Genomic DNA, 27,133 nt, shown 5'->3' with positions numbered 1-27,133 from the left:
GAGAGAGAGAGAAGCGACCTCAGAGACAGAGAGACAGAAGCGACCTCAGAGACAGAGAGAGAAGCGGCCTCAGAGACAGAGAGAGAGAACCGACCTCAGAGACAGAGAGAGAGAACCGACCTCAGAGACAGAGAGAGAGAACCGACCTCAGAGACAGAGAGAGAGAGAAGCGACCTCAGAGACAGAGAGACAGAAGCGACCTCAGAGACAGAGAGAGAGAAGCGACCTCAGAGACAGAGAGAGAGAAGCGACCTCAGAGACAGAGAGAGAGAGAACCGACCTCAGAGACAGAGAGAGAGAGAAGCGACCTCAGAGACAGAGAGAGAGAACCGACCTCAGAGACAGAGAGAGAGAACCGACCTCAGAGACAGAGAGAGAGAAGCGACCTCAGAGACAGAGAGAGAGAGAAGCGACCTCAGAGACAGAGAGACAGAAGCGACCTCAGACTGTAGGGTCAGAAGACTTTTCGTCATTCACATTTGACAGATTAATGTTATTGCTGCGGATTCTCCAGATTCACTGAAGGTCATGATTGCCCCTCCAGGTCTCGTGCAGTTAGGGGGTCACTTACTTTCTGAGATGTTGGCGGGGCAGTGAGGGGGTCACTTACTTTCTGAGATGTTGGCGGGGCAGTGAGGGGGTCACTTACTTTCTGAGATGTTGGCGGGGGCAGTGTTACTTTTTGCCTTCTTGGTCTTTGTTATCCCAGTTTTTCCTGAAGTATCTGAAACAAAAGCAGAAAGAATTCTGAGCGGCAGATAATACGGGTGAGGAGATGTCACGTGTGACAGCTGCGGAGATCAGCGGTAATCCGGCAGCCAGCCATCATGATCTACACAGACTATAGGGTAAGGGACCGGCAGGTATATGGAGGTCTGCAGGAGAAGGCAGTCCTATGTAAGGAAAGCCCTATCAACCTCTGCAAGTGGCTACTGTGTGCAGAATATTTCTGCTGCAATTCCTTCCCATTACTAAAACCTCGCTTGCTGTCAGTGAGTTACACAATTTTATGCCACACTGAGATAAGCAGCCGAACCATTAACAGTCTGACCAACACACTGATGCAATTCACTGACAGCAAGTAAACCAAGATCTTGAAAATGGTGAGAAAACAAAACAAAAGTCTATAAAAAAAAGCTGTAGAAAACGTCACTGTAACATGATGAAGCTTCAGCGGCCATAAGAAGTGCTGCAATAATGGAGACATAACATACAGATCTATATCACCCCCAATTCCAGTATACAGCGTCATGTCATGGCACCCGGGGTGACCAGCCTGACCCAGGACATGCAGCCAGGGGTGGACTGGCTATAGACCCCACAGGGCCACCAGCCAGGTACATAACCCTCTGATGCTCTCAGCCACAGCCCCTCCTGAATTCAATCCATCCTCCGGACAGTAATACAGTTGAATACTGTGACAAGGGCGGTATATTGTGCTGCACTGTGGTATCTGGTTCTGCTGGGGCGGTATATTGTGCTGCACTGTGGTATCTGGTTCTGCTGGGGCAGTATATTGTGCTGCACTGTGGTATCTGGTTCTGCTGGGGCAGTATATTGTGCTGCACTGTGGTATCTGGTTCTGCTGGGGCAGTATATTGTGCTGCACTGTGGTATCTGGTTCTGCTGGGGCAGTATATTGTGCTGCACTGTGGTATCTGGTTCTGCTGGGGCGGTATATTGTGCTGCACTGTGGTATCTGGTTCTGCTGGGGCAGTATATTGTGCTGCACTGTGGTATCTAGCTCTGCTGGGGCGGTATATTGTGCTGCACTGTGGTATCTGGTTCTGCTGGGGCGGTATATTGTGCTACACTGTGGTATATGGCTCTGCTGGGGCAGTATATTGTGCTGCACAGTGGTATCTGGTTCTGCTGGGGCGGTATATTGTGCTGCACTGTGGTATCTAGCTCTGCTGGGGCGGTATATTGTGCTGCACTGTGGTATCTGGTTCTGCTGGGGCAGTATATTGTGCTGCACTGTGGTATCTAGCTCTGCTGGGGCGGTATATTGTGCTGCACTGTGGTATCTGGTTCTGCTGGAGCGGTATATTGTGCGGCACTATGGTATCTGGTTCTGCGGGGGCGGTATATTGTGCGGCACTATGGTATCTGGTTCTGCGGGGGCGGTATTCTTTGCTATACTTTGGTATCTGGTTGTGCGGGGGCGGTATATTGTGCTGCAATGTGGTATCTGGTTCTGCTGGGGCGGTATATTGTGCTGCACTGTGGTATCTGGTTCTGCTGGGGCGGTATATTGTGCTGCACTGTGGTATCTGGTTCTGCTGGGGCGGTATATTGTGCTGCACAGTGGTATCTGGTTCTGCTGGGGCAGTATATTGTGCTGCACTGTGGTGTCTGGTACTGCTGGGGCAGTATATTGTGCTGCACTGTGGTGTCCGGTTCTGCTGGGGCGGTATATTGTGCTGCACTGTGGTATCTGGTTCTGCTGGGGCGGTATATTGTGCTGCACAGTTGTATCTGGTTCTGCTGGGGCAGTATATTGTGCTGCACTGTGGTATCTGGTTCTGCTGGGGCAGTATATTGTGCTGCACTGTGGTATCTGGTTCTGCGGGGGCGGTATATTGTGCTGCACTGTGGCATCTGGTTCTGCGGGGGCAGTATATTGTGCTGCACTGTGGTATCTGGTTCTGCGGGGGCGGTATTCTTTGCTATACTTTGGTATCTGGTTCTGCGGGGGCGGTATTTTTTCTATACTTTGGTATCTGGTTGTGCGGGGGCGGTATTTTGTGCTGCACTTTGGTGGCCCTGTCTTTTGTTAAACGGGTTGTCTCATCACAGACGATGGGGGCATATGGCTAGGATATGCTCCCACTGTTTTATAGGAAAGGGTCCCACCGCTGGGACCCGCACCTATATCAAGAACGGAGCCCCGAAAGTGGTGGTGTGTGCACTGCGCATGCGCAGCCGCCCTCCATTCATTTTCTACGGGGCACGGGGCTGCCGAAAATAGCCGAGAGCTGGCTCGGCCATTTCCGTCGGGACCATAGAAGTGATTGGGAGCTGTGGCCGGTCATGCGCGGGGCGCTCACATTCACTTCTATGGGGAGACCGCTTGATGGTGGCCGGACCGCAGTGCTTCAGCCACCACAGTGCCGGGCTCCGTTCCCGATATAGGTGCGGGTCCCAGAGGTGGGTCCTGCACCTATAAGACAATGGGGGCATAGCCTAGCGATATGCCCCCATTGTCTGAGATGAGAAAACACCTTTAATCTGGATCTGCCAACAACACGGGGCTGTTATAGTTTTTCCCAGGGCCACTTTATATTCTCAGTCCGCCACTGCAACCAGCAGGGGCCCAGGACACCCAGCGACAGCGCAGGATATTCAGCAGGGGCCCAGGACACCGAGCGGCAGCGCAGGATATTCAGCGGGGGCCCAGGACACCCAGCGGCAGCGCAGGATATTCAGCGGGGGCCCAGGACACCCAGCGGCAGCGTAGGATATTCAGCGGGGGCCCAGGACTACCAGCGGCAGCGCAGGATATTCAGCAGGGGCCCAGGACACCCAGCGGCAGCGCAGGCTATTCAGCGGGGACCCAGGACACCAAGCGGCAGCGCAGGATATTCAGCGGGGGCCCAGGACACCAAGTGGCAGCGCAGGATATTCAGCGGGGGCCCAGGACACCCAGCGGCAGCGCGGGATATTCAGCGGGGGCCCAGGACACCCAGCGGCAGCGTGGGATATTCAGCGGGGGCCCAGGACACCCAGTGGCAGTGCAGGCTATTCAGCGGGGGCCCAGGACACCCAGCGGCAGCGCAGGATATTCAGCGGGGCCCCAGGACACCCAGCAGGGCCCCAGGATATTCAGCGGGGCCCCAGGACACCCAGCAGGGCCCCAGGATATTCAGCGGGCCCCAGGACACCCAGCAGGCCCCCTGCTCACTCACCTTCTACTGTCACATTACAGGTGCACTCTGCTTTTCCTGCTGAATTCTCGGCCACACACTTGTACTGTCCGCCATCCTCAGGGAAGGTCTTCTCGATGGTCAGAGAACAGACGGACCCTGTGAAGAGACAGAGACATGAAGGCCCCGACACCTGCAAGGATGGCACAGGGAGATCCTAATACCCAAGGAGGACAGTATCACTAGATACCCGGCGGTGGAACAGTCAAGGATTGGCAATACATAGGGGGCAGTACTGTGCAGGATCAGTACTATGTGGCGGTGGTACTGCGCAGGATCAGTAACATGTGGCGGTGGTACTGTGCAGGATCAGGATAATGTGGCGGTAGTACTGCGCAGGATCGGGAATATGTGGCAGTGGTACTGCGCAGGATCGAGAATATGTGGCAGTGGTACTGCGCAGGATCGAGAATATGTGGCAGTGGTACTGTGCAGGATCAGTAATATGTGGTAGTGGTACTGTGCAGGATCAGGATAATGTGGCGGTAGTACTGCGCAGGATCAGGAATATGTGGCAGTGGTACTGCGCAGGATCAGGAATATGTGGCGGTGGTACTGCGCAGGATCAGTAATATGTGGCAGTGGTACTGCGCAGGATCAGGATAATGTGGCGGTGGTACTGCGCAGGATCAGGATAATGTGGCGGTGGTACTGCGCAGGATCAGTAATATGTGGCAGTGGTACTGTGCAGGATCAGGATAATGTGGCGGTGGTACTGCGCAGGATCAGTAATATGTGGCAGTGGTACTGCGCAGGATCGGGAATATGTGGCAGTGGTACTGTGCAGGATCAGGAATATGTGGCAGTGGTATTGCGCAGGATCGGGAATATGTGGCAGTGGTACTGCGCAGGATCAGTAATATGTGGCAGTGGTACTGCGCAGGATCGGGAATATGTGGCAGTGGTACTGCGCAGGATCAGGAATATGTGGCAGTGGCATTGCGCAGGATCAGTAATATGTGGCAGTGGTACTGCGCAGGATCAGTAATATGTGGCAGTGGTACTGCGCAGGATCGGGAATATGTGGCAGTGGTACTGCGCAGGATCGGGAATATGTGGCAGTGGTACTGCGCAGGATCGGGAATATGTGGCAGTGGTACTGCGCAGGATCAGGAATATGTGGCAGTGGCATTGCGCAGGATCAGTAATATGTGGCAGTGGTACTGCGCAGGATCAGTATATGTGGCAGTGGTACTGCGCAGGATCGGGAATATGTGGCAGTGGTACTGCGCAGGATCGGGAATATGTGGCAGTGGTACTGCGCAGGATCGGGAATATGTGGCAGTGGTACTGCGCAGGATCAGTAATATGTGGCAGTGGCATTGCGCAGGATCAGTAATATGTGGCAGTGGTACTGCGCAGGATCAGTAATATGTGGCAGTGGTACTTCGCAGGATCAGTAATATGTGGCGGTGGTAATGCGCAGGATCGGGAATATGTGGCAGTGGTACTGCGCAGGATCGGGAATATGTGGCAGTGGTACTGCGCAGGATCGGGAATATGTGGCAGTGGTACTGCGCAGGATCGGGAATATGTGGCAGTGGTACTGCGCAGGATCGGGAATCGGCACAAGGATCGGTTACAGGAGATAAGGATCAGGAGTCGGATGTTTGAGGCTTTCATGTTGGGCCAGGATCCAGATCCGTTCTCACAATCTTCTGGCATTTCCTCCACAGGGACCTCGCCGACCCCCAGACAGAATTCCCCGGAGCGAAGGGAACGTTTATTAACCCTCCAATAACCATAGTAACCTTGAAGGGAGTGGCTCTGCTCTGCTGGACCAGGCAGTGATGTGGGGTAGAACCCTATGTTTGTGTGTTGGGGAAAGGGGGGGCTGTGTAATGGCAACAATGTAATCACAATAAACAGCGTCCACACACCGCATCAGTGACCCGTCAGCCCCTCAGAATACGGAAAGACCCCACTGTAGATAATAAACTGTCATTTCTATTTTGCAGCTTTCTCCGGGTTCAGCCTGCACTGAAATTAATGGTTTCTTTATTATAGCGCTGTCCAGACATTCTCATCCCTGATATATCACTGACATATTCCACAGCGCTGTACAGACATTCTCATCCCTTATATATCACTGACATATTCCACAGCGCTGTACAGACATTCTCATCACTTATATATCACTGACATATTCCACAGCGCTGTACAGACATTCTCATCACTTATATATCACTGACATATTCCACAGCGCTGTACAGACATTCTCATCCCTTATATATCACTGACATATTCCACAGCGCTGTACAGACATTCTCATCACTTATATATCACTGACATATTCCACAGCGCTGTACAGACATTCTCATCCCTGATATATCACTGACATATTCCACAGCGCTGTACAGACATTCTCATCCCTTATATATCACTGACATATTCCACAGCACTGTACAGACATTCTCATCCCTGATATATCACTGACATATTCCACAGCACTGTACAGACATTCTCATCACTTACATATCACTGACATATTCCACAGCGCTGTACAGACATTCTCATCCCTGATATATCACTGACATATTCCACAGCACTGTACAGAAATTCTCATCCCTGATATATCACTGACATATTCCACAGCGCCGTACAGACATTCTCATCACGCTGTCCCCAGAGGAGCTCACAATCTAAGCTCCCTATCTGTATGTCTTTGGAGTGTGGGAATGTGCCACTGAGATGGAGGATTTTATCATGGATGCAGTCTAGGAACATAAAACAGGTATACTAAACATAGACAAGGAAATAAAGTAATTATATGACATATATAGATGGAACACCTAATGCAACCAGGACAACTAGAATGGAAACCTCCATTCTTTACACTGCAGCATGCATCCAGAAAACTGCAGAAAAAAGAAAAATGCAAATAAAGTTTCCTTTAAGAGTCTTAATTTCTTGAGACATTGTGATACTGCGATACCAGAATATATATCCTCCCAGAGCAAAAAGAGGGGAGAACAGGAATACTCATCTCTGCTGCCGACACTGAACATATAAACACCCCCAACAAAAAGAAGTCGGATCCCACTGCACAACACACCCTACATAAACAACTGTGTACATACATTACTTATCCTGTACTGATCCTGAGTTACATCCTGTATTATACTCCAGAGCTGCACTCACTATTCTGCTGGTGCAGTCACTGTGTACATACATTACTTATCCTGTACTGATCCTGAGTTACATCCTGTATTATACTCCAGAGCTGCACTCACTATTCTGCTGGTGGAGTCACTGTGTACATACATTACTTATCCTGTACTGATCCTGAGTTACATCCTGTATTATACTCCAGAGCTGCACTCACTATTCTGCTGGTGCAGTCGCTGTGTACATACATTACTTATCCTGTACTGATCCTGAGTTACATCCTGTATTATACTCCAGAGCTGCACTCACTATTCTGCTGGTGCAGTCACTGTGTACATACATTACTTATCCTGCACTGATCCTGAGTTACATCCTGTATTATACTCCAGAGCTGCACTCACTATTCTGCGGGTGCAGTCACTGTGTACATACATTACTTATCCTGTACCGATCCTGAGTTACATCCTGTATTATACTCCAGAGCTGCACTCACTATTCTGCTGGTGCAGTCACTGTGTACATACATTACTTATCCTGTACTGACCCGAGTTACATCCTGTATTATACTCCAGAGCTGCACTCACTATTCTGCTGGTGGAGTCACTGTGTACATACATTACTTATCCTGTACTGATCCTGAGTTACATCCTGTATTATACTCCAGAGCTGCACTCACTATTCTGCTGGTGCAGTCACCGTGTACATACATTACTTATCCTGCACTGATCCTGAGTTCCATCCTGTATTATACTCCAGAGCTGCACTCACTATTCTGCGGGTGCAGTCACTGTGTACATACATTACTTATCCTGTACTGATCCTGAGTTACATCCTGTATTATACTCCAGAGCTGCACTCACTATTCTGCTGGTGCAGTCACTGTGTACATACATTACTTATCCTGTACTGATCCTGAGTTACATCCTGTATTATACTCCAGAGCTGCACTCACTATTCTGCTGGTGGAGTCACTGTGTACATACATTACTTATCCTGTACTGATCCTGAGTTACATCCTGTATTATACTCCAGAGCTGCACTCACTATTCTGCTGGTGCAGTCGCTGTGTACATACATTACTTATCCTGTACTGATCCTGAGTTACATCCTGTATTATACTCCAGAGCTGCACTCACTATTCTGCTGGTGCAGTCACTGTGTACATACATTACTTATCCTGCACTGATCCTGAGTTACATCCTGTATTATACTCCAGAGCTGCACTCACTATTCTGCGGGTGCAGTCACTGTGTACATACATTACTTATCCTGTACCGATCCTGAGTTACATCCTGTATTATACTCCAGAGCTGCACTCACTATTCTGCTGGTGCAGTCACTGTGTACATACATTACTTATCCTGTACTGACCCCGAGTTACATCCTGTATTATACTCCAGAGCTGCACTCACTATTCTGCTGGTGGAGTCACTGTGTACATACATTACTTATCCTGTACTGATCCTGAGTTACATCCTGTATTATACTCCAGAGCTGCACTCACTATTCTGCTGGTGCAGTCACCGTGTACATACATTACTTATCCTGCACTGATCCTGAGTTCCATCCTGTATTATACTCCAGAGCTGCACTCACTATTCTGCTGGTGCAGTCACTGTGTACATACATTACTTATCCTGTACTGACCCCGAGTTACATCCTGTATTATACTCCAGAGCTGCACTCACTGTTCTGCTGGTGCAGTCACTGTGTACATACATTACTTATCCTGTACTGATCCTGAGTTACATCCTGTATTATACTCCAGAGCTGCACTCACTATTCTGCTGGTGCAGTCACTGTGTACATACATCACTTATCCTGTACTGACCCCGAGTTACATCCTGTATTATACTCCAGAGCTGCACTCACTATTCTGCTGGTGCAGTCACTGTGTATATACATTACTTATCCTGTACTGATCCTGAGTTACATCCTGTATTATACTCCAGAGCTGCACTCACTATTCTGCTGGTGCAGTCACTGTGTACATACATTACTTATCCTGCGCTGATCCTGAGTTACATCCTGTATTATACTTCAGAGCTGCACTCACTATTCTGCTGGTGCAGTCACTGTGTACATACATTACTTTTCCTGCACTGATCCTGAGTTACATCCTGTATTATACTCCAGAGCTGCACTCACTATTCTGCGGGTGCAGTCACTGTGTACATACATTACTTATCCTGTACTGATCCTGAGTTACATCCTGTATTATACTCCAGAGCTGCACTCACTATTCTGCTGGTGCAGTCACTGTGTACATACATTATTTATCCTGTACTGACCCCGAGTTACATCCTGTATTATACTCCAGAGCTGCACTCACTATTCTGCTGGTGCAGTCACTGGGTACGTACATTACTTATCCTGTACTGATCCTTAGTTACATCCTGTATTATACTCCAGAGCTGAACTCACTGTTCTGCTGGTGCAGTCACTGTGTACATACATTACTTATTCTGTACTGATCCTGAGTTACATCCTGTATTATACCCCAGAGCTGCATTCACTATTCTGCTGGTGAAGTCACTGTGTACATACATTACTTATCCTGTACTGATCCTCAGTTACATCCTGTATTATACTCCAGAGCTGCACTCACTATTCTGCTGGCGCAGTCACTGTGTACATACATTACTTATCCTGTACTGATCCTGAGTTACATCCTGTATTAGACTCCAGAGCTGCACTCACTATTCTGCTGGCGCAGTCACTGTGTACATACATTACTTATCCTGTACTGATCCTGAGTTACATCCTGTATTAGACTCCAGAGCTGCACTCACTATTCTGCTGGCGCAGTCACTGTGTACATACATTACTTATCCTGTACTGATCCTGAGTTACCTCCTGTATTATACTCCAGAGCTGCACTCACTATTCTGCTGGCGCAGTCACTGTGTACATACATTACTTATCCTGTACTGATCCTCAGTTACATCCTGTATTATACTCCAGAGCTGCACTCACTATTCTGCTGGCGCAGTCACTGTGTACATACATTACTTATCCTGTACTGATCCTGAGTTACATCCTGTATTATACTCCAGAGCTGCACTCACTATTCTGCTGGCGCAGTCACTGTGTACATACATTACTTATCCTGTACTGATCCTGAGTTACATCCTGTATTAGACTCCAGAGCTGCACTCACTATTCTGCTGGCGCAGTCACTATGTACAGACATTACTTATCCTGCACTGATCCTGAGTTACATCCTGTATTATACTCCAGAGCTGCACTCACTATTCTGCTGGTGCAGTCACTGTGTACATACATTACTTATCCTGTACTGATCCTGAGTTACATCCTGTATTATACTCCAGAGCTGCACTCACTATTCTGCTGGTGCAGTCACTGTGTACATACATTACTTATCCTGTACTGATCCTGAGTTACATCCTGTATTATACTCCAGAGCTGCACTCACTATTCTGCTGGTGCAGTCACTGTGTACATACATTACTTATCCTGTACTGATCCTGAGTTACATCCTGTATTATACTCCAGAGCTGCACTCACTATTCTGCTGGTGCAGTCACTGTGTACATACATTACTTATCCTGTACTGATCCTGAGTTACATCCTGTATTATACTCCAGAGCTGCACTCACTATTCTGCTGAAGGAGTCACTGTGTACATACATTACTTATCCTGTACTGATCCTGAGTTACATCCTGTATTATACTCCAGAGCTGCACTCACTATTCTGCTGGAGCAGTCACTGTGTACATACATTACTTATCCTGTACTGATCCTGAGTTACATCCTGTATTATACTCCAGAGCTGCACTCACTATTCTGCTGAAGGAGTCACTGTGTACATACATTACTTATCCTGTACTGATCCTGAGTTACATCCTGTATTATACTCCAGAGCTGCACTCACTATTCTGCTGGTGCAGTCACTGTGTACATACATTACTTATCCTGTACTGATCCTGAGTTACATCCTGTATAATACTCCAGAGCTGCACTCACTGTTCTGCCAGTAGAATAGTGGCCACACACAGATGAGGCCATGTTTCTGGTAATCTGGGTTTATACTGGCTTTCTCACATCTGATCGGGTCCTATATCTGTATCTGTTCATACTGAGCTTCCTAGTTCATGAAAATAATTACAGAACTGCAGTGAAGAGAGGGAGCACCTCTGTCAGCGACGGCCCAGTGCAGGGAGCCCCTCTGGTAGGATCCCTGATATGGATGCTCTGCCATTAGTGATGGGCCCTAGCTGGCCCGGCGACCAACGGAATGACTTGTGGGGGGACAGTCTGATTCTCACACCTTTAACCCTGTGGAGACAGACTGGCCTCTGCCTCCCACAAGGACCCTGGGGTCTCCACATCACCTGATACCACACTGCCAGAGCCTGCTGAGGGTTTCAGCGGGTCACACACTGAGACGACACAGCAGCAGTATCAGACACAGCGACCTGGCAGCAGCTCAGACTATAAAACAAGGATCACAATTTATTACACAACTTTACTGTGGGAAAGAGCGGATCCCCCTCCCCCGAGGAGAATGTGCCAAGAGAGAGGAACCAAGAAACGGGGTCTCAGCGACAAGCCCCCAAACACACTACTCCCCCACTACCAGGCATATTAACCCCTCCTGGCACATGACAGCCGAAGTCACCGGCAATGTGTAAGATGCCCCAAGTAAGAGTCATGTACATGGAGAATCATCACACCTGCTCTGCTTATTGCACTACAACTCCCAACAGACTTCACAGTGTCACAGATCTTTTGCTGTCGCTGTTATATTTACTGTTTGACTGCATTGTTTAAGATATCTGCATGCAGCCAAAGAATGCATAGATAATACTGCTCACAGCTGAGGATTTGTTACAATTGTAATCAGTCGGCAAACAGCCTGGACTCCAGAGTGATACAATGTTGCAGGGGAAATGTAACAAACTTTCAGGACAGAAGGGAGATTTGTGCTGCTGACTGTTTACCTCAGAGGATTATTTACATTGATACATTGTAACAAATCTGTGAGCAGCATTACATCAGGGAGGGTTGTTCCATTCATTAATAGCAAGCAGGAAATTGCTACATTTTCTCATTTTACAATGAAACAGTCTGGCAAGGTGAGCTCATTACAATTCACATGACATGAGACGCACTCTCACCCCAAAGAGGGACAGGGCTCTCACCCCAAAGGGGGGGCAGGGCTTTCACCCCAAAGGGGGGGCAGGGCTCTCACCCCAAAGGGGGGGCAGGGCTCTCACCCCAAAGGGGGGACAGGGTTCTCACACCAAAGAGGGGACAGGGCTCTCACACCAAAGAGGGGACAGGGCTCTCACACCAAGGGGGACATGCTCATAATTACCTTCCTGAGCGAGCACAATGAATTTTGACGATTTTATGACTTTTCCATTGAGAGTCCACGTGATGGTTGGTGGTGGCTCTGAGGTGACCCGGCACTGTAGAGCCAGCTTGTCTCCATCCACCAACTTGGCATCTTGTAAGACCTCGGAGAAAACAGGTGGAGTTCCCACCGCACTCTCTACAGTCGTACAGTTCTCTACTTCTCCATCCACCACGGACACACAGTTCTGCTCAACCTGCTCCTCCTTGGCGGCAGGTTTGGAGTTCTCCTCCACCGCGGAGGGCTTAGCAGCATCTTCCTTGACTGGGGGTCTGGTGCTTTCTTCATTGGCTGCAGCTTTTAACTTCTCCTCCTTTCCTGAGGGCTTTGCTTTTTCCTGGTTTACGGCTGGTTTTGCAATTTCTTCATTGACCGTCACCTTTGCCTTTTCCTGGTTGACCACTGGTTTTGCATTGTCCTCTTTGGTTGGGGGTTTCGCCTTTTCCTGGTTGACCACTGGTTTTGCATTGTCCTCTTTGGTTGGGGGTTTCACCTTTTCCTGGTTGACCACTGGTTTTGCATTGTCATCTTTAGTCAGGGGTTTCGCCTTTTCCTGGTTGACCACTGGTTTTGCATTGTCCTCTTTGGTCGGGGGTTTCGCCTTTTCCTGGTTGACCACTGGCTTCGCATTCTCCTCCTTGGCGCCAGGTTTCGGCTTCTCGTCCTTCACGGCCGGAGGTTTGGCTTTTTCCTGGGTGAACGGAGACTTTGATTTCTCCAGACTGATCACCGGCTTCAGAACTTCCTCCTTGACAGCAGGCTTTGGCTTTTCATTTTTGACCAGCGGCTTCAGTTTGTCCTCTCTGCTGAACGGCTCGGCGTTTTCGTGGGGCTCAGCGCTGTTGCCGTTGGCATTTCCATTCTCGGTTGGCACTTTCTTCTTATTTCCTAGGACTGACCTGAAGTCGGGGGTGGCGGGTTTGGCTACAACTTTTTCCACTACAGGGGGCTTTGAGACAGGAGTCTTTTTTCCCAGTACGGATCGGAAATCCACCTGCTGTGGGCTGTGGACTTTGCGCTCATCCTCCAACGAGGACTTTGGCTTGACCTGTCGCTGAAGGTTGGCTCTGAAGTCCATCTGATCGGCCGAGACGTCTTTAAGGTTCTCCTCAGAAACGGTTCTGGTGGTCACCTTCTTTCCCAGCAGATTACGGAAGTCCAGCTGCTCAGCTTCTTGCTTCCGGAGCTTTTCCTCTGTACGTTCTTTAACCTCTATTCTCCTCTTGAGTACACCACGGATGCTCTCTTGATCGTCAGCTCTGTGGGTCAAACCTCCAATCCTTAGTGCACTGTCAGGTCCACATCCATCTCTTTCTGAAAAGCCCGGCTGCTCCCTTTGCCTAAGTGTCAGCGAGAGGAAAGAGAAAGAGGCACTTAGGAGGTTTGGCTTTCAAATCAAACAAATTGTGAGCAGGGAAGAAAAGTCCTAGGGGAGGAGAGAGCGATGTGAAGGATGCGAGTCCATCGCTTTATTGCATCAGTGATGACTTCAGTGGCCTTATAAGGGAAACAGCCCAAAAAAAAAGCTCTCCGGCCCCAGTCCCCGGCTGTCTGTGGATGGGTCACATTTAGGGGATTAGGGGCTCATAGGTCTGAGAGGGAAGAGAATTAGCAGAGCAGAAATAGCAGCCGCTCGTCCAGAGAACCCGCGGTGACTTACTGTGTGAGCGCCCTGCCTGCGAGCGCGTCCTCCTGCAGCATCACGGGCACCTGGCAGCTGCATTCACCCACCATGTTCCTGCAATCAAACAAAGGGGAATTTTGTATCCTGAGGAAAAACTATTTAATGTCAGAAAATGTAACTAAACGTTTCTCGCGGTCTCTGAACAATAGCACCGTTTATTCGCAGCCCTGACTCCCCGCCATATGTTCATGGCTCTGTCCGTATTGCAGAACTCAACGGCTCTGCAGATGTTCGGCACGGAAGAGGTTAATACCTCCGCCGTTCTTGGATCATCTCAGAACAAGTTGTTTCTGGGAACGAGAAGTTGGAACGATTTTGTGGTTTATGATCCAGGACAGAATTAAAAACCCAACATCACTCAAAACCTGAAGGTTCAGGGGTGACTGCCCTTAACCCCGATCACCACGTCTGCTGGTCACATGGATTCTCTATCTCTGACCAGCACTATATGGTCTCTGCAGATTCTGCCTGCAGAGCTGAAATCCTCAAGGTGACACAGGCGTCCCTCTATGATATCAGCAGCGGAGGGGTAACTACAGTGTGAGGACGGTGCAAACAGTATTCTGTGCCAAAGCCCCCTCCGCCGCCCCCCCCCCAGATAAAAGCTGCACTTGGCAGCATTAATTACAGACAATAACCAAATGGGTTTAAAGTGATACTCCACCTTTTATAATTACAGTGTTTTTACATTTCACCTTCTGTGCTGAATATTCTTACAATATATCACATAACACTCAGATCCATTTTCTACAGAGCTCCCAATCCCCTGCATAGACATGGAGTTACATAATAAAATGATGCCCCCTGCAGCCACCACTAGGGGGAGCTGAGTGTACAGTGAACTCCACTGAGCTCCATCTGGTGGTGGCTGTAGGCATTACATATGACTTTATGCCTCTGTAGAGGATTTGGAGCCTCACTCAGGCCTCATTCACACGTCAGTGTTCGTTCAGTGATTTCTATCAGTGATTTTGAGCCGAAACCAGAACAGGTGCAGCTCTTTCCCTTATTCCTCATGTCTGTGGAGGCTACACACCTGGTTTTGGCTCACGATCACTGATGGAAATCACTGACGAGTGAATGAGGCTTTATACATATAAATTAGGAAGTAATCAGTGCACTGGATGTACGGGGGGGCAGACACGCGCCGCAGGGGAGGTTTGCCAGTTCTAGAATGGCTATCTATCGGGCATTCTCTGCAGTCTTTTCCCCATGCGGCTGGCAGATGCGAGGTCTACACCTGCCGGCCATGAGATGCCCTGATCCGCGGTCTATCTGTGGGACGGGCTGCCGCTGTCCAGGTTCATGTTCTGCTCCATGTTAAGTTCCATGATTAACCCCAGAACTGCCCCCCCCCCCCTTCACATTCAGGAAAGTTTTTATTCGGGCCCCCGATTTTTCCACTGAAGCAGCGCGGCATCCAGCAAGCACCCCCCCCCCCCCCCCCCCCGCCACCCTCGTTTATATTAAAAACTTAAAAGTGTCGCCATATATGGTGTGGAGAACGTATTCCTGTCTGCGGAGAGGACGTGCCTCCGGGCAAATGCCTCCGTCACAGAGACCAGCACCTCGCTCCCTTCAAAGAGATACATGGAACATAATGGATCACTAATGTTTTATCGCACTCACAGACGAGGCGCACAATCAATACCATATTAAGTTCTTTTCCAGCAGATTCTCCGAGCAGCGAGGAAGCTCAGCCCCGCGTATCCGAGAGCTTTCTATCCCGGGAGAGGGGCTCCGACCCCACATCCTACGGCTGCTAATTAACAATACAATGTAACCGCGCAATACTCTGCGCCTCATTTATCCGCACTTCCCCCGACACCGCTGTGTGCACGGAGCAATGAGACATTCTTACTCTCTTATTAAAGGGGGTGTCCGCTTAAAGGAGGTCTCTTTTTACTTCTTTTTTTTAATACATTTTCTCTACATAACCCCTCCCCCATCGAGCAGCCGACAGAAGCTCCTCCTACTATGAACCCAGACTTTACAGAAAAACAAAATTTAGAAAAGCTCTATGTTTACATGGGACTGCTGAGCAGCGATTAAACTGATTAAAGGGTTGGGGCCAGACCAGTGACCATGAAAAGTCAAGCACTAATACCCTTGTGGTGTAATTTATTAAGAACCCTGCGCTGACGCGGAACCTAGGCGCGCCGGCCTCTACGGAACCTAGGCGCGCCGGCCTCTACGGAACCTAGGCGTGCCGGCCTCTACGGAACCTAGGCGCGCCGGCCTCTACGGAACCTAGGCGCGCCGGCCTCTACGGAACCTAGGCGTGCCGGCCTCTACGGAACCTAGGCGCGCCGGCCTCTACGGAACCTAGGCGCGTCGGCCTCTACGGAACCTAGGCGCGCCGGCCTCTACGGAACCTAGGCGGGGTCCTACAGTTCATATCTCCAGAACTGCCATGGAAATGAATGGAGTGCATGCCCATCCAGCCAATCTGTTCGTTTTTGGGGGGTATGGGGCCCTCTGTTCTCGTGATCAGTGGGGCTCCCTGTGGTAGGACCCTCACCAATCTAATAGTTGTCCCCTATAACCGGAATATTTCTTTAATCACTATTTAAGATCCCTGCTTTTTTCATTGAATGGAAACCTGTTCTGGCCTAATTCTGCTTGCACAGCTAAAGGCCTGTTACAATTGTATCTTATTGACATAGGACTGCCGGCACTGAACACAACAGCAACACAGACGGAAAGTTCTCACCTGCACTGATACATTGTAACAAACCCTCAGAGGTCTAGGGAAAAAGGGTGCTGCTGTGTTTGTCTAGACTGCATACAACTGTAGCAAACCCCCAGGTCAGGATGGGTCTGCAGTCTCTGGATGTAAACACCTAATGTTCCTATTCCCTGACAGCAAGCATATATAAGGGTACTTTCACACTAGCAGCTTTATTTTCCGGTATTGACTTCCGTCCTCGGGGCTCAATACCGGAAAAGAACTGATCAGTTTTATCCTAATGCATTCTGAATGGAGAGCGATCAGTTCAGTCCCTCTTACGTTTTTTGGCCGGAGAAAATACCGCGGCATGCTGCAGTTTTCTCTCCGGCCAAAAATCCTGAACACTTGCCAGAATACCGGATCCGGCATTCATTTCCATTGACATGCATTAGTGCTGGATCCGGCATTAGGTGTTCTGGCAAAACGGATACGGTTTTCCGGTCTGCGCATGCACAGACCTTTAAAAATGTAAAAATAAATAAATACCGGATCCGTTTTTCCGGATGACACAGGCGAGACGGATCCGGTATTTTAATGCATTTGTCAGACGGATCCGGATCCGTTTGCGTCAGGATTGCTGAATCCGGCAGGCAGTTCCGGCGATGGAACTGCCTGCCGGAATCCTCTGCCGCAAGTGTGAAAGTAGCCTAAAGCGGGTAAAATGCAGTGGGGGTCCCAGAGGTCAGGTGGCCTAGCAGCATAGCATCACCCCAGGAAGTCACATGACCTGGTTACATTATTACCAAGACTTGTGTTAGGATTCTATAGGAATACAGACAGCGCCATATATGGTCAGGCAGGATAGGGCTGCACTGAAATACTCTGTGCTGCTGCACTGTACTCTGGGACCGCCCATTACTGAGGCCCCCCTCTCAGTCTGTATGGGGCAGGATCCTGATAATCCTCATTTTCCGCTGTAGTTTATAATAATTCTCTCCTTGAGGTGATAGGAACGGCGGCTCAGCTTGTTCTTATACACAGCAGCTGGTTTGAAAAGCTGAACTGCAGTGTTCAGCATGGAGGACAGACATAGTAGCAATGTCAGCACAGGGGATTCATTTCTAACACTTGCGCTGTAAATTCCGGTACTGAGATCCGGCAGAGGATCTCAATCCTGGAATTAAACGGATCCGTTTTGGTTTTGCACATCAGGATGCATCCGTTCCGTTAGAATGAGGTTGTGTGAAATCAAAAGGGAAAAAATGGATCCATCACTGAATACATTGAAAGTCAGTGAATGACGGATCCGGTTTTTAAGGCTGCTAAAAAAAACGGATCCGTCACCATTGACTTACATTGTTTTCAGTGCCGTATCCGTTTTTTTCAGTTTTTATGACTGGACACAAAACGGAATGCTGCCAGAACGGATCTCTTTCCATTCAGAATGCAAGAGAATCAAACGGAAAAGTTTTTTTCCGGTATTGAGATCTTCTGCCGGATCTCGATACCGGAAAACAACAACGCACGTGTGAAAGTCGCCCCCATAAACACTGCAGCCGGCTGAAGTCCGTGACCAATTCTGAGCCCTAATGGAGGACGAGCAGCAAAGTCAACAAAACGCCATGTTTGATTTCCGTGCACTTTACTTTCCGACGTGTTACACGCCTCACACACCGTCAGAACATGTCAGAAGGCGCACGCTCTGCCCTAGACTAGTGCACAGACATTACAGCAGCAGCAGGTGGACGCTTATCAGGTGGCGTCCGCTTATCACAGGGGGCACCGCATCAATCAGACGAGAGGCTCTTACTTCAGGAGGACCTCATAGACTCCGGCGTCTTCCTCTCGGACGCTCCTCAGGATTAATGTGAAGACGTCTTCATCCTGCAGGACCTCGCCGTCGCTCAGCTCACGGCCATCCTTCATCCAGCGAACCTCAGGGAAGGGATCTCCAGCGATGGCACAGGAGACCAGCGCGCTCTGCCCGGGCACCAACACCATCGGTTTGGGTTTGCTGATGAACCAGGGCTGAGTGCCCTCCTGCGGCTCTGAGACAGTCAGCACAAGATGAGACATTTCATTAGAGTGCAAATCTCCGACTACTGACAGCAGGAACGGTCACTGAGGGGACCCCCCCCGGCCCAGAGGCTACACTGCACCCAGCATGGGGAAGATGGCAACTGCGCAGGGTACACCGTACTGGGCAGGGTATACTGTACTGAAGGGTAAACCGTACTGCGCAGGGTACACCGTACTGCTCAGGGTATACCATACTGCGCAGGGTACACCGTACTGTAAAGGGTAAACCGTACAGCAAAGGGTAAACCATACTACGCAGGGTATACCGTACTGCAAAGGGTAAACCGTACAGCAAAGGGTAAACTATACTGCGCAGGGTACACCGTACTGTAAAGGGTAAACCGTACTGCGCAGGGTACACCGTACTGCTCAGGGTATACCATACTGCGCAGGGTACACCGTACTGTAAAGGGTAAACCGTACAGCAAAGGGTAAACCATACTACGCAGGGTATACCGTACTGCAAAGGGTAAACCGTACAGCAAAGGGTAAACCATACTGCGCAGGGTACACCGTACTGTAAAGGGTATACGTACTGCGCAGGGTACACCGTACAGGGCATAGTGTACTGCGCAGGGTACACCGTACTGTAAAGGGTAAACCATACTGCGCAGGGTATACCGTACTGTAAAGGGTAAACCATACTGCGCAGGGTATACCGTACTGTAAAGGGTAAACCATACTGCGCAGGGTATACTGTACTGTAAAGGGTAAACCATACTGCGCAGGGTACACCGTACTGTAAAGGGTACACCAAACTGTGCAGGGTTTACTGTACTGTAAAGGGTAAACTGTACTGTAAAGAGTAAACTGTACTGTAAAGAGTAAACTGTACTGTAAAGGGTAAACTGTACTGTAAAGGGTAAACTGTACTGTAAAGAGTATACCGTACTGCGCAGGGTATACCATACTGCGCAGGGTACACCGTACTGGGCAGGGTATACTGTACTGTAAAGGGTAAACCGTACTGCGCAGGGTACACCGTACTGCTCAGGGTATACCATACTGCGCAGGGTACACCGTACTGTAAAGGGTAAACCGTACAGCAAAGGGTAAACCATACTACGCAGGGTATACCGTACTGCAAAGGGTAAACCGTACAGCAAAGGGTAAACCATACCGCGCAGGGTACACCGTACTGCGCAGCGTTTACTGTACTGTAAAGGGTAAACCATACTGCGCAGGGTATACTGTACTGTAAAGGGTAAACCATACTGCGCAGGGTACACCGTACTGTAAAGGGTACACCAAACTGTGCAGGGTTTACTGTACTGTAAAGGGTAAACTGTACTGTAAAGAGTAAACTGTACTGTAAAGGGTAAACTGTACTGTAAAGAGTAAACTGTACTGTAAAGAGTATACCGTACTGCGCAGGGTATACCATACTGCGCAGGGTACACCGTACTGGGCAGGGTATACTGTACTGTAAAGGGTAAACCGTACTGCGCAGGGTACACCGTACTGCTCAGGGTATACCATACTGCGCAGGGTACACCGTACTGTAAAGGGTAAACCGTACAGCAAAGGGTAAACCATACTACGCAGGGTATACCGTACTGCAAAGGGTAAACCGTACAGCAAAGGGTAAACCATACTGCGCAGGGTACACCGTACTGCGCAGGGTACACCGTACAGGGCATACTGTACCACGCAGGGTATACCGTACTGTAAAGGGCAAACCGTACAGCGCAGGGTACACCGTACAGGGCATAGTGTACTGCGCAGGGTATACCGTACAGTAAAGGGTATACCGTACTGTAAAGGGTAAACCGTACTGCGCAGGGTACACCGTACAGGGCATAGTGTACTGCGCAGGGTATACCGTACTGTAAAGGGTAAACTGTACTGTAAAGGGTAAACCATACTGCGCAGGGTTTACTGTACTGTAAAGGGTAAACTGTACTGTAAAGAGTATACCGTACTGTAAAGGGTATACCGTACTGTAAAGGGTAAACCATACTGCGCAGGGTACACCGTACTGCGCAGGGTACACCGTACTGCGCAGGGTACACCGTACAGGGCATACTGTACCACGCAGGGTATACCGTACTGTAAAGGGCAAACCGTACAGCGCAGGGTACACTGTACTGCGCAGGGCACACTGTACTGCGCAGGGCACACCGTACAGGGCATACTGTACTGCGCAGGGCACACCGTACTGCGCAGGGCACACCATACAGAGCATACTGTACTGCGCAGGGTATACCGTACAGGGCATACTGTACTGCGCAGGGTATACCGTACAGGGCATACTGTACTGCGCAGGGTATACTGTACCTGATTTTGGTACTATTATGGGGTGTCTCTAGATGGTATATTAGAAGGCTTTTCTGTATTTGGTATAGTGTCTGGTGCACTGTTATTGGGATACCTGTGTCTGGTGCACTGTTATTGCACTGTTATGGGGGTACCTATGTCTGTTGCACTGTTGTGGGGGTGTCTGTTGCACTGTTATGGGGGTACCTATGTCTGTTGCACTGTTGTGGGGGTGTCTGTTGCACTGTTATGGGGGTACCTGTGTCTGCTGCACTGTTGCTGCACTGTTATTGGGGTACCTGTGTCTGGTGCACTGTTATTGGGGTACCTGTGTCTGGTGCACTGTTATGGGGGTACCTGTGTCTGGTGCACTGTTATGGGGGTACCTGTGTCTGGTGCACTGTTATGGGGGTACCTGTGTCTGGTGCACTGTTATGGGGGTACCTGTGTCTGGTGCACTGTTATTGGGGTACCTCTGTCTGGTGCACTGTTATGGGGGTACCTCTGTCTGGTGCACTGTTATGGGGGTACCTCTGTCTGGTGCACTGTTATGGGGGTACCTGTGTCTGTTGCACTGTTATGGGGGTACCTGTGTCTGGTGCACTGTTGTTGCACTGCTATGGGGGTACCTATGTCTGTTGCACTGTTGTGGGGGTGTCTGTTGCACTGTTATGGGGGTACCTGTGTCTGCTGCACTGTTATGGGGGTACCTATGTCTGGTGCACTGTTGCGGAGGTGTCTGTTGCACTGTTATGGGGGTACCTGTGTCTGCTGCACTGTTGCTGCACTGTTATTGAGGTACCTGTGTCTGTTGCACTGTTGCTGCACTGTTATTGAGGTACCTGTGTCTGGTGCACTGTTGCTGCACTGTTATTGAGGTACCTGTGTCTGCTGCACTGTTGCTGCACTGTTATTGAGGTACCTGTGTCTGGTGCACTGTTGCTGCACTGTTATTGAGGTACCTGTGTCTGCTGCACTGTTGCTGCACTGTTATTGAGGTACCTGTGTCTGGTGCACTGTTGTTGCACTGCTATGGGGGTACCTGTGTCTGTTGCACTGTTATGGGGGTACCTATGTCTGTTGCACTGTTGGGGGGTGTCTGTTGCACTGTTATGGGGGTACCTATGTCTGTTGCACTGTTGGGGGGTGTCTGTTGCACTGTTATGGGGGTACCTATGTCTGTTGCACTGTTGGGGGGTGTCTGTTGCACTGTTATGGGGGTACCTATGTCTGTTGCACTGTTGCGGAGGTGTCCGTTGCACTGTTGCTGCACTGTTATTGAGGTACCTGTGTCTGGTGCACTGGTTTTTGTTGTTCTGCGGAGGATGGGAGTGGTTGTTGTACCTGCTTCTGGCTGCACGCACGTCTCCTCACCTTGCACGGTCAGCGTGGCCTCCGTCCGGGCCTGCCCCAGGCTGTTCCAGGCCTCACAGGTGTATTTGCCGGTGTCCTCAGGAAACACCTCCTGGATGTAGAGGCAGAAGGTGTCGCCGCTCCGCTCAAAGTGAAAATCTTCTGTTTCCTGGATCTCATTACCGTTATGGAACCAGAGAATCTCCGCGGGGGGATGGGCTTAAATCAGAGCAGAGAGCCAATCAGCAGAGACCAGTGACCGGGGTGTACTAATCACCTGCACAGGTAACAGACACTCTGCGACAACCACTATTACAGCCACCATAAGGGTTGTCACCCTGCTTTCAGAAAAGCATAAATAGCATATAAAATGTATGTGTCAGTCTTCACTGTAGTTCTGGTATTCATTCGTGAACCTGCCATAAAGGGGGAGTACATGGAATAAAACATGGTATCTCACTGTGTAGTCAGAACCCCCGGTATCAGTGGTCTGCTCCACTATCCTGCATCCAGCAGGAGAGATGGCCTGTATGGATCGGACCACTGCACACAGATAACGGGGGTTCTGACTACACAAAGGGATAGGATAATCAGTGACTTGTGTCACACACGGGGCCCCCTCTCCAGAAAACCCCCTACAGTTCAGCCGCAGTCAGTTGCTCGCACGGAGCGGAATTACCTGTCACTTCCACGCTCATCACAACCTGACTCCCATCCATCACCTGGAGATCACTGAGGCCTTTCACAAAAACCGGAGCAAAACTGACGCTGGGAGTCACAGACCGGGGACCTTCGAGCTTCCCAGGAGACTCTCTGCCTGTAAAACAAGAGCAAACAGAAGAAGTTACTGAGGGGCCACAAAGGGGCCAACCAGGGGCCACAGAGGAGACAACCAGGGGCCACAGGGGAGACAACCAGGGGCCACAGGGGAGACAACCAGGGGCCACAGGGGAGACAACCAGGGGCCACAGGGGAGACAACCAGGGGCCACAGGGGAGCAACCAGGGGCCACAGGGGAGACAACCAGGGGCCACAGAGGAGACAACCAGGGGCCACAGAGGAGACAACCAGGGGCCACAGAGGAGACAACCAGGGGCCACAGGGGAGACAACCAGGGGCCACAGGGGAGACAACCAGGGGCCACAGGGGAGACAACCAGGGGTCACAGAGGAGACAACCAGGGGCCACAGAGTAGACAACCAGGGGCCACAGAGGAGACAACCAGGGGCCACAGGGGAGACAACCAGGGGCCACAGGGGAGACAACCAGGGGCCACAGGGGAGACAACCAGAGGCCACAGAGGAGACAACCAGGGGCCACAGAGGAGACAACCAGGGGCCACAGAGGAGACAACCAGGGGCCACAGGGGAGACAACCAGGGGCCACAGGGGAGACAACCAGGGGTCACAGAGGAGACAACCAGGGGCCACAGAGGAGACAACCAGGGGCCACAGAGGAGACAACCAGGGGCCACAGAGGAGACAACCAGGGGCCACAGAGGAGACAACCAGGGGCCACAGAGGAGACAACCAGGGGCCACAGGGGAGACAACCAGGGGCCACAGGGGAGACAACCAGGGGCCACAGGGGAGACAACCAGGGGTCACAGAGGAGACAACCAGAGGCCACAGAGGAAACAACCAGGGGCCACAGAAGAGAAAATCAGGGACAATAGGGGAGACAACACAACCTTACATCATTAATCAGAGACACCTTTAATGATTGTGGTTTATAAACAGAGAGCGGACTGTCACTAGTGAGCGCTATCCATCATTATTGGGGTCAGTTTAAAGCACAAAAATTGTGTGTCCTATATACTACATAGATGGTGAAATACCACGTACCCCATACACTGACTATATAGATGGTGAAATACCACGTACCCCATACACTGACTCTATAGATGGTGAAATACCACGTACCCCATACACTGACTGTATAGATGGTGAAATACCACGTACCCCATACACTGACTATATAGATGGTGAAATACCACGTACCCCATACACTGACTATATAGATGGTGAAATACCACGTACCCCATACACTGACTGTATAGATGGTGAAATACCACGTACCCCCCATACACTGACTGTATAGATGGTGAAATACCATGTACCCCCATACACTGACTACATAGATGGTGAAATACCACGTACCCCCATACACTGACTATACAGATGGTGAAATACCACGTACCCCCCATACACTGACTATATAGATGGTGAAATACCACGTACCCCATACACTGACTGTATAGATGGTGAAATACCACGTACCCCCCATACACTGACTGTATAGATGGTGAAATACCACGTACCCCATACACCGACTGTATAGATGGTGAAATACCACGTACCCCATACACTGACTATATAGATGGTGAAATACCACGTACCCCCCATACACTGACTCTATAGATGGTGAAATACCACGTACCCCATACACTGACTCTATAGATGGTGAAATACCACGTACCCCATACACTGACTATATAGATGGTGAAATACCACGTACCCCCCATACACTGACTCTATAGATGGTGAAATACCACGTACCCCATACACTGACTGTATAGATGGTGAAATACCACGTACCCCATACACTGACTATATAGATGGTGAAATACCACGTACCCCATACACTGACTGTATAGATGGTGAAATACCACGTACCCCATACACTGACTATATAGATGGTGAAATACCACGTACACCCCATACACTGACTATATAGATGGTGAAATACCACGTACCCCCATACACTGACTATATAGATGGTGAAATACCACGTACCCCCCATACACTGACTATATAGATGGTGAAATACCACGTACCCCATACACTGACTATATAGATGGTGAAATACCACGTACCCCATACACTGACTGTATAGATGGTGAAATACCACGTACCCCATACACTGACTGTATAGATGGTGAAATACCACGTACCCCCATACACTGACTATATAGATGGTGAAATACCACGTACCCCCATACACTGACTATATAGATGGTGAAATACCACGTACCCCCATACACTGACTATATAGATGGTAAAATACCACGTACCCCATACACTGACTATATAGATGGTGAAATACCACGTACCCCCATACACTGACTACATAGATGGTGAAATACCACGTACCCCCATATACAGACTATATAGATGGTGAAATACCACGTACCCCCCATACACTGACTACATAGATGGTGAAATACCACGTACCCCCCATACACTGACTACATAGATGGTGAAATACCACGTACCCCCCATACACTGACTATATAGATGGTGAAATACCACGTACCCCATACACTGACTATATAGATGGTGAAATACCACGTACCCCCCATACACTGACTATATAGATGGTGAAATACCACGTACCCCCATACACTGACTATATAGATGGTGAAATACCACGTACCCCCATATACAGACTATATAGATGGTGAAATACCACGTACCCCCATATACTGACTGTATAGATGGTGAAATACCACGTACCCCCATACACTGACTGTATAGATGGTGAAATACAACGTACCCCATACACTGACTGTATAGATGGTGAAATACCACGTACCCCATACACTGACTGTATAGATGGTGAAATACCACGTACCCCATACACTGACTATATAGATGGTGAAATACCACATACCCCCCATACACTGACTCTATAGATGGTGAAATACCACGTACCCCATACACTGACTGTATAGATGGTGAAATACCACGTACCCCCCATACACTGACTATATAGATGGTGAAATACCACGTACCCCCCATACACTGACTCTATAGATGGTGAAATACCACGTACCCCATACACTGACTGTATAGATGGTGAAATACCACGTACCCCATACACTGACTATATAGATGGTGAAATACCACGTACCCCCCATATACTGACTGTATAGATGGTGAAATACCACGTACCCCCATATACAGACTATATAGATGGTGAAATACCACGTACCCCCCATACACTGACTCTATAGATGGTGAAATACCACGTACCCCATACACTGACTATATAGATGGTGAAATACCACGTACCCCATACACTGACTCTATAGATGGTGAAATACCACGTACCCCATACACTGACTGTATAGATGGTGAAATACCACGTACCCCATACACTGACTATATAGATGGTGAAATACCACGTACCCCATACACTGACTATATAGATGGTGAAATACCACGTACCCCATACACTGACTGTATAGATGGTGAAATACCACGTACCCCCCATACACTGACTGTATAGATGGTGAAATACCACGTACCCCCATACACTGACTACATAGATGGTGAAATACCACGTACCCCCATACACTGACTATATAGATGGTGAAATACCACGTACCCCATACACTGACTATATAGATGGTGAAATACCACGTACCCCATACACTGACTGTATAGATGGTGAAATACCACGTACCCCCCATACACTGACTGTATAGATGGTGAAATACCACGTACCCCATACACCGACTGTATAGATGGTGAAATACCACGTACCCCATACACTGACTATATAGATGGTGAAATACCACGTACCCCCCATACACTGACTCTATAGATGGTGAAATACCACGTACCCCATACACTGACTCTATAGATGGTGAAATACCACGTACCCCATACACT

The 27,133-nt window shown here is 49.4% G+C and overlaps 1 protein-coding gene across 1 annotated transcript in view; it reads right to left on the bottom strand.

Annotated features, from left to right (window-relative positions):
* Window positions 1-27,133, bottom strand: part of MYLK (myosin light chain kinase) — a 117,939-nt gene that overhangs the window by 44,416 nt on the left and 46,390 nt on the right. Inside the window, exons 11-17 of the mRNA XM_044299572.1 lie at window positions 23,138-23,275; window positions 22,480-22,677; window positions 18,581-18,818; window positions 14,076-14,153; window positions 12,377-13,755; window positions 3,909-4,025; window positions 650-724 (exon numbers count right to left, since the gene is read on the bottom strand). Of these exons, the coding sequence (XP_044155507.1) occupies window positions 650-724; window positions 3,909-4,025; window positions 12,377-13,755; window positions 14,076-14,153; window positions 18,581-18,818; window positions 22,480-22,677; window positions 23,138-23,275 (2,223 nt within the window). The remainder of the gene's footprint in view (window positions 1-649; window positions 725-3,908; window positions 4,026-12,376; window positions 13,756-14,075; window positions 14,154-18,580; window positions 18,819-22,479; window positions 22,678-23,137; window positions 23,276-27,133) is intronic.

This window comes from Bufo gargarizans, chromosome 6 (genome assembly GCF_014858855.1).
Source record: "Bufo gargarizans isolate SCDJY-AF-19 chromosome 6, ASM1485885v1, whole genome shotgun sequence".
NCBI classification, from domain to species: Eukaryota; Metazoa; Chordata; class Amphibia; order Anura; family Bufonidae; genus Bufo; species Bufo gargarizans.
The sequence above is the reverse complement of the archived record's forward strand: the minus strand, read 5'-3'. Positions and strand labels throughout refer to the sequence as shown.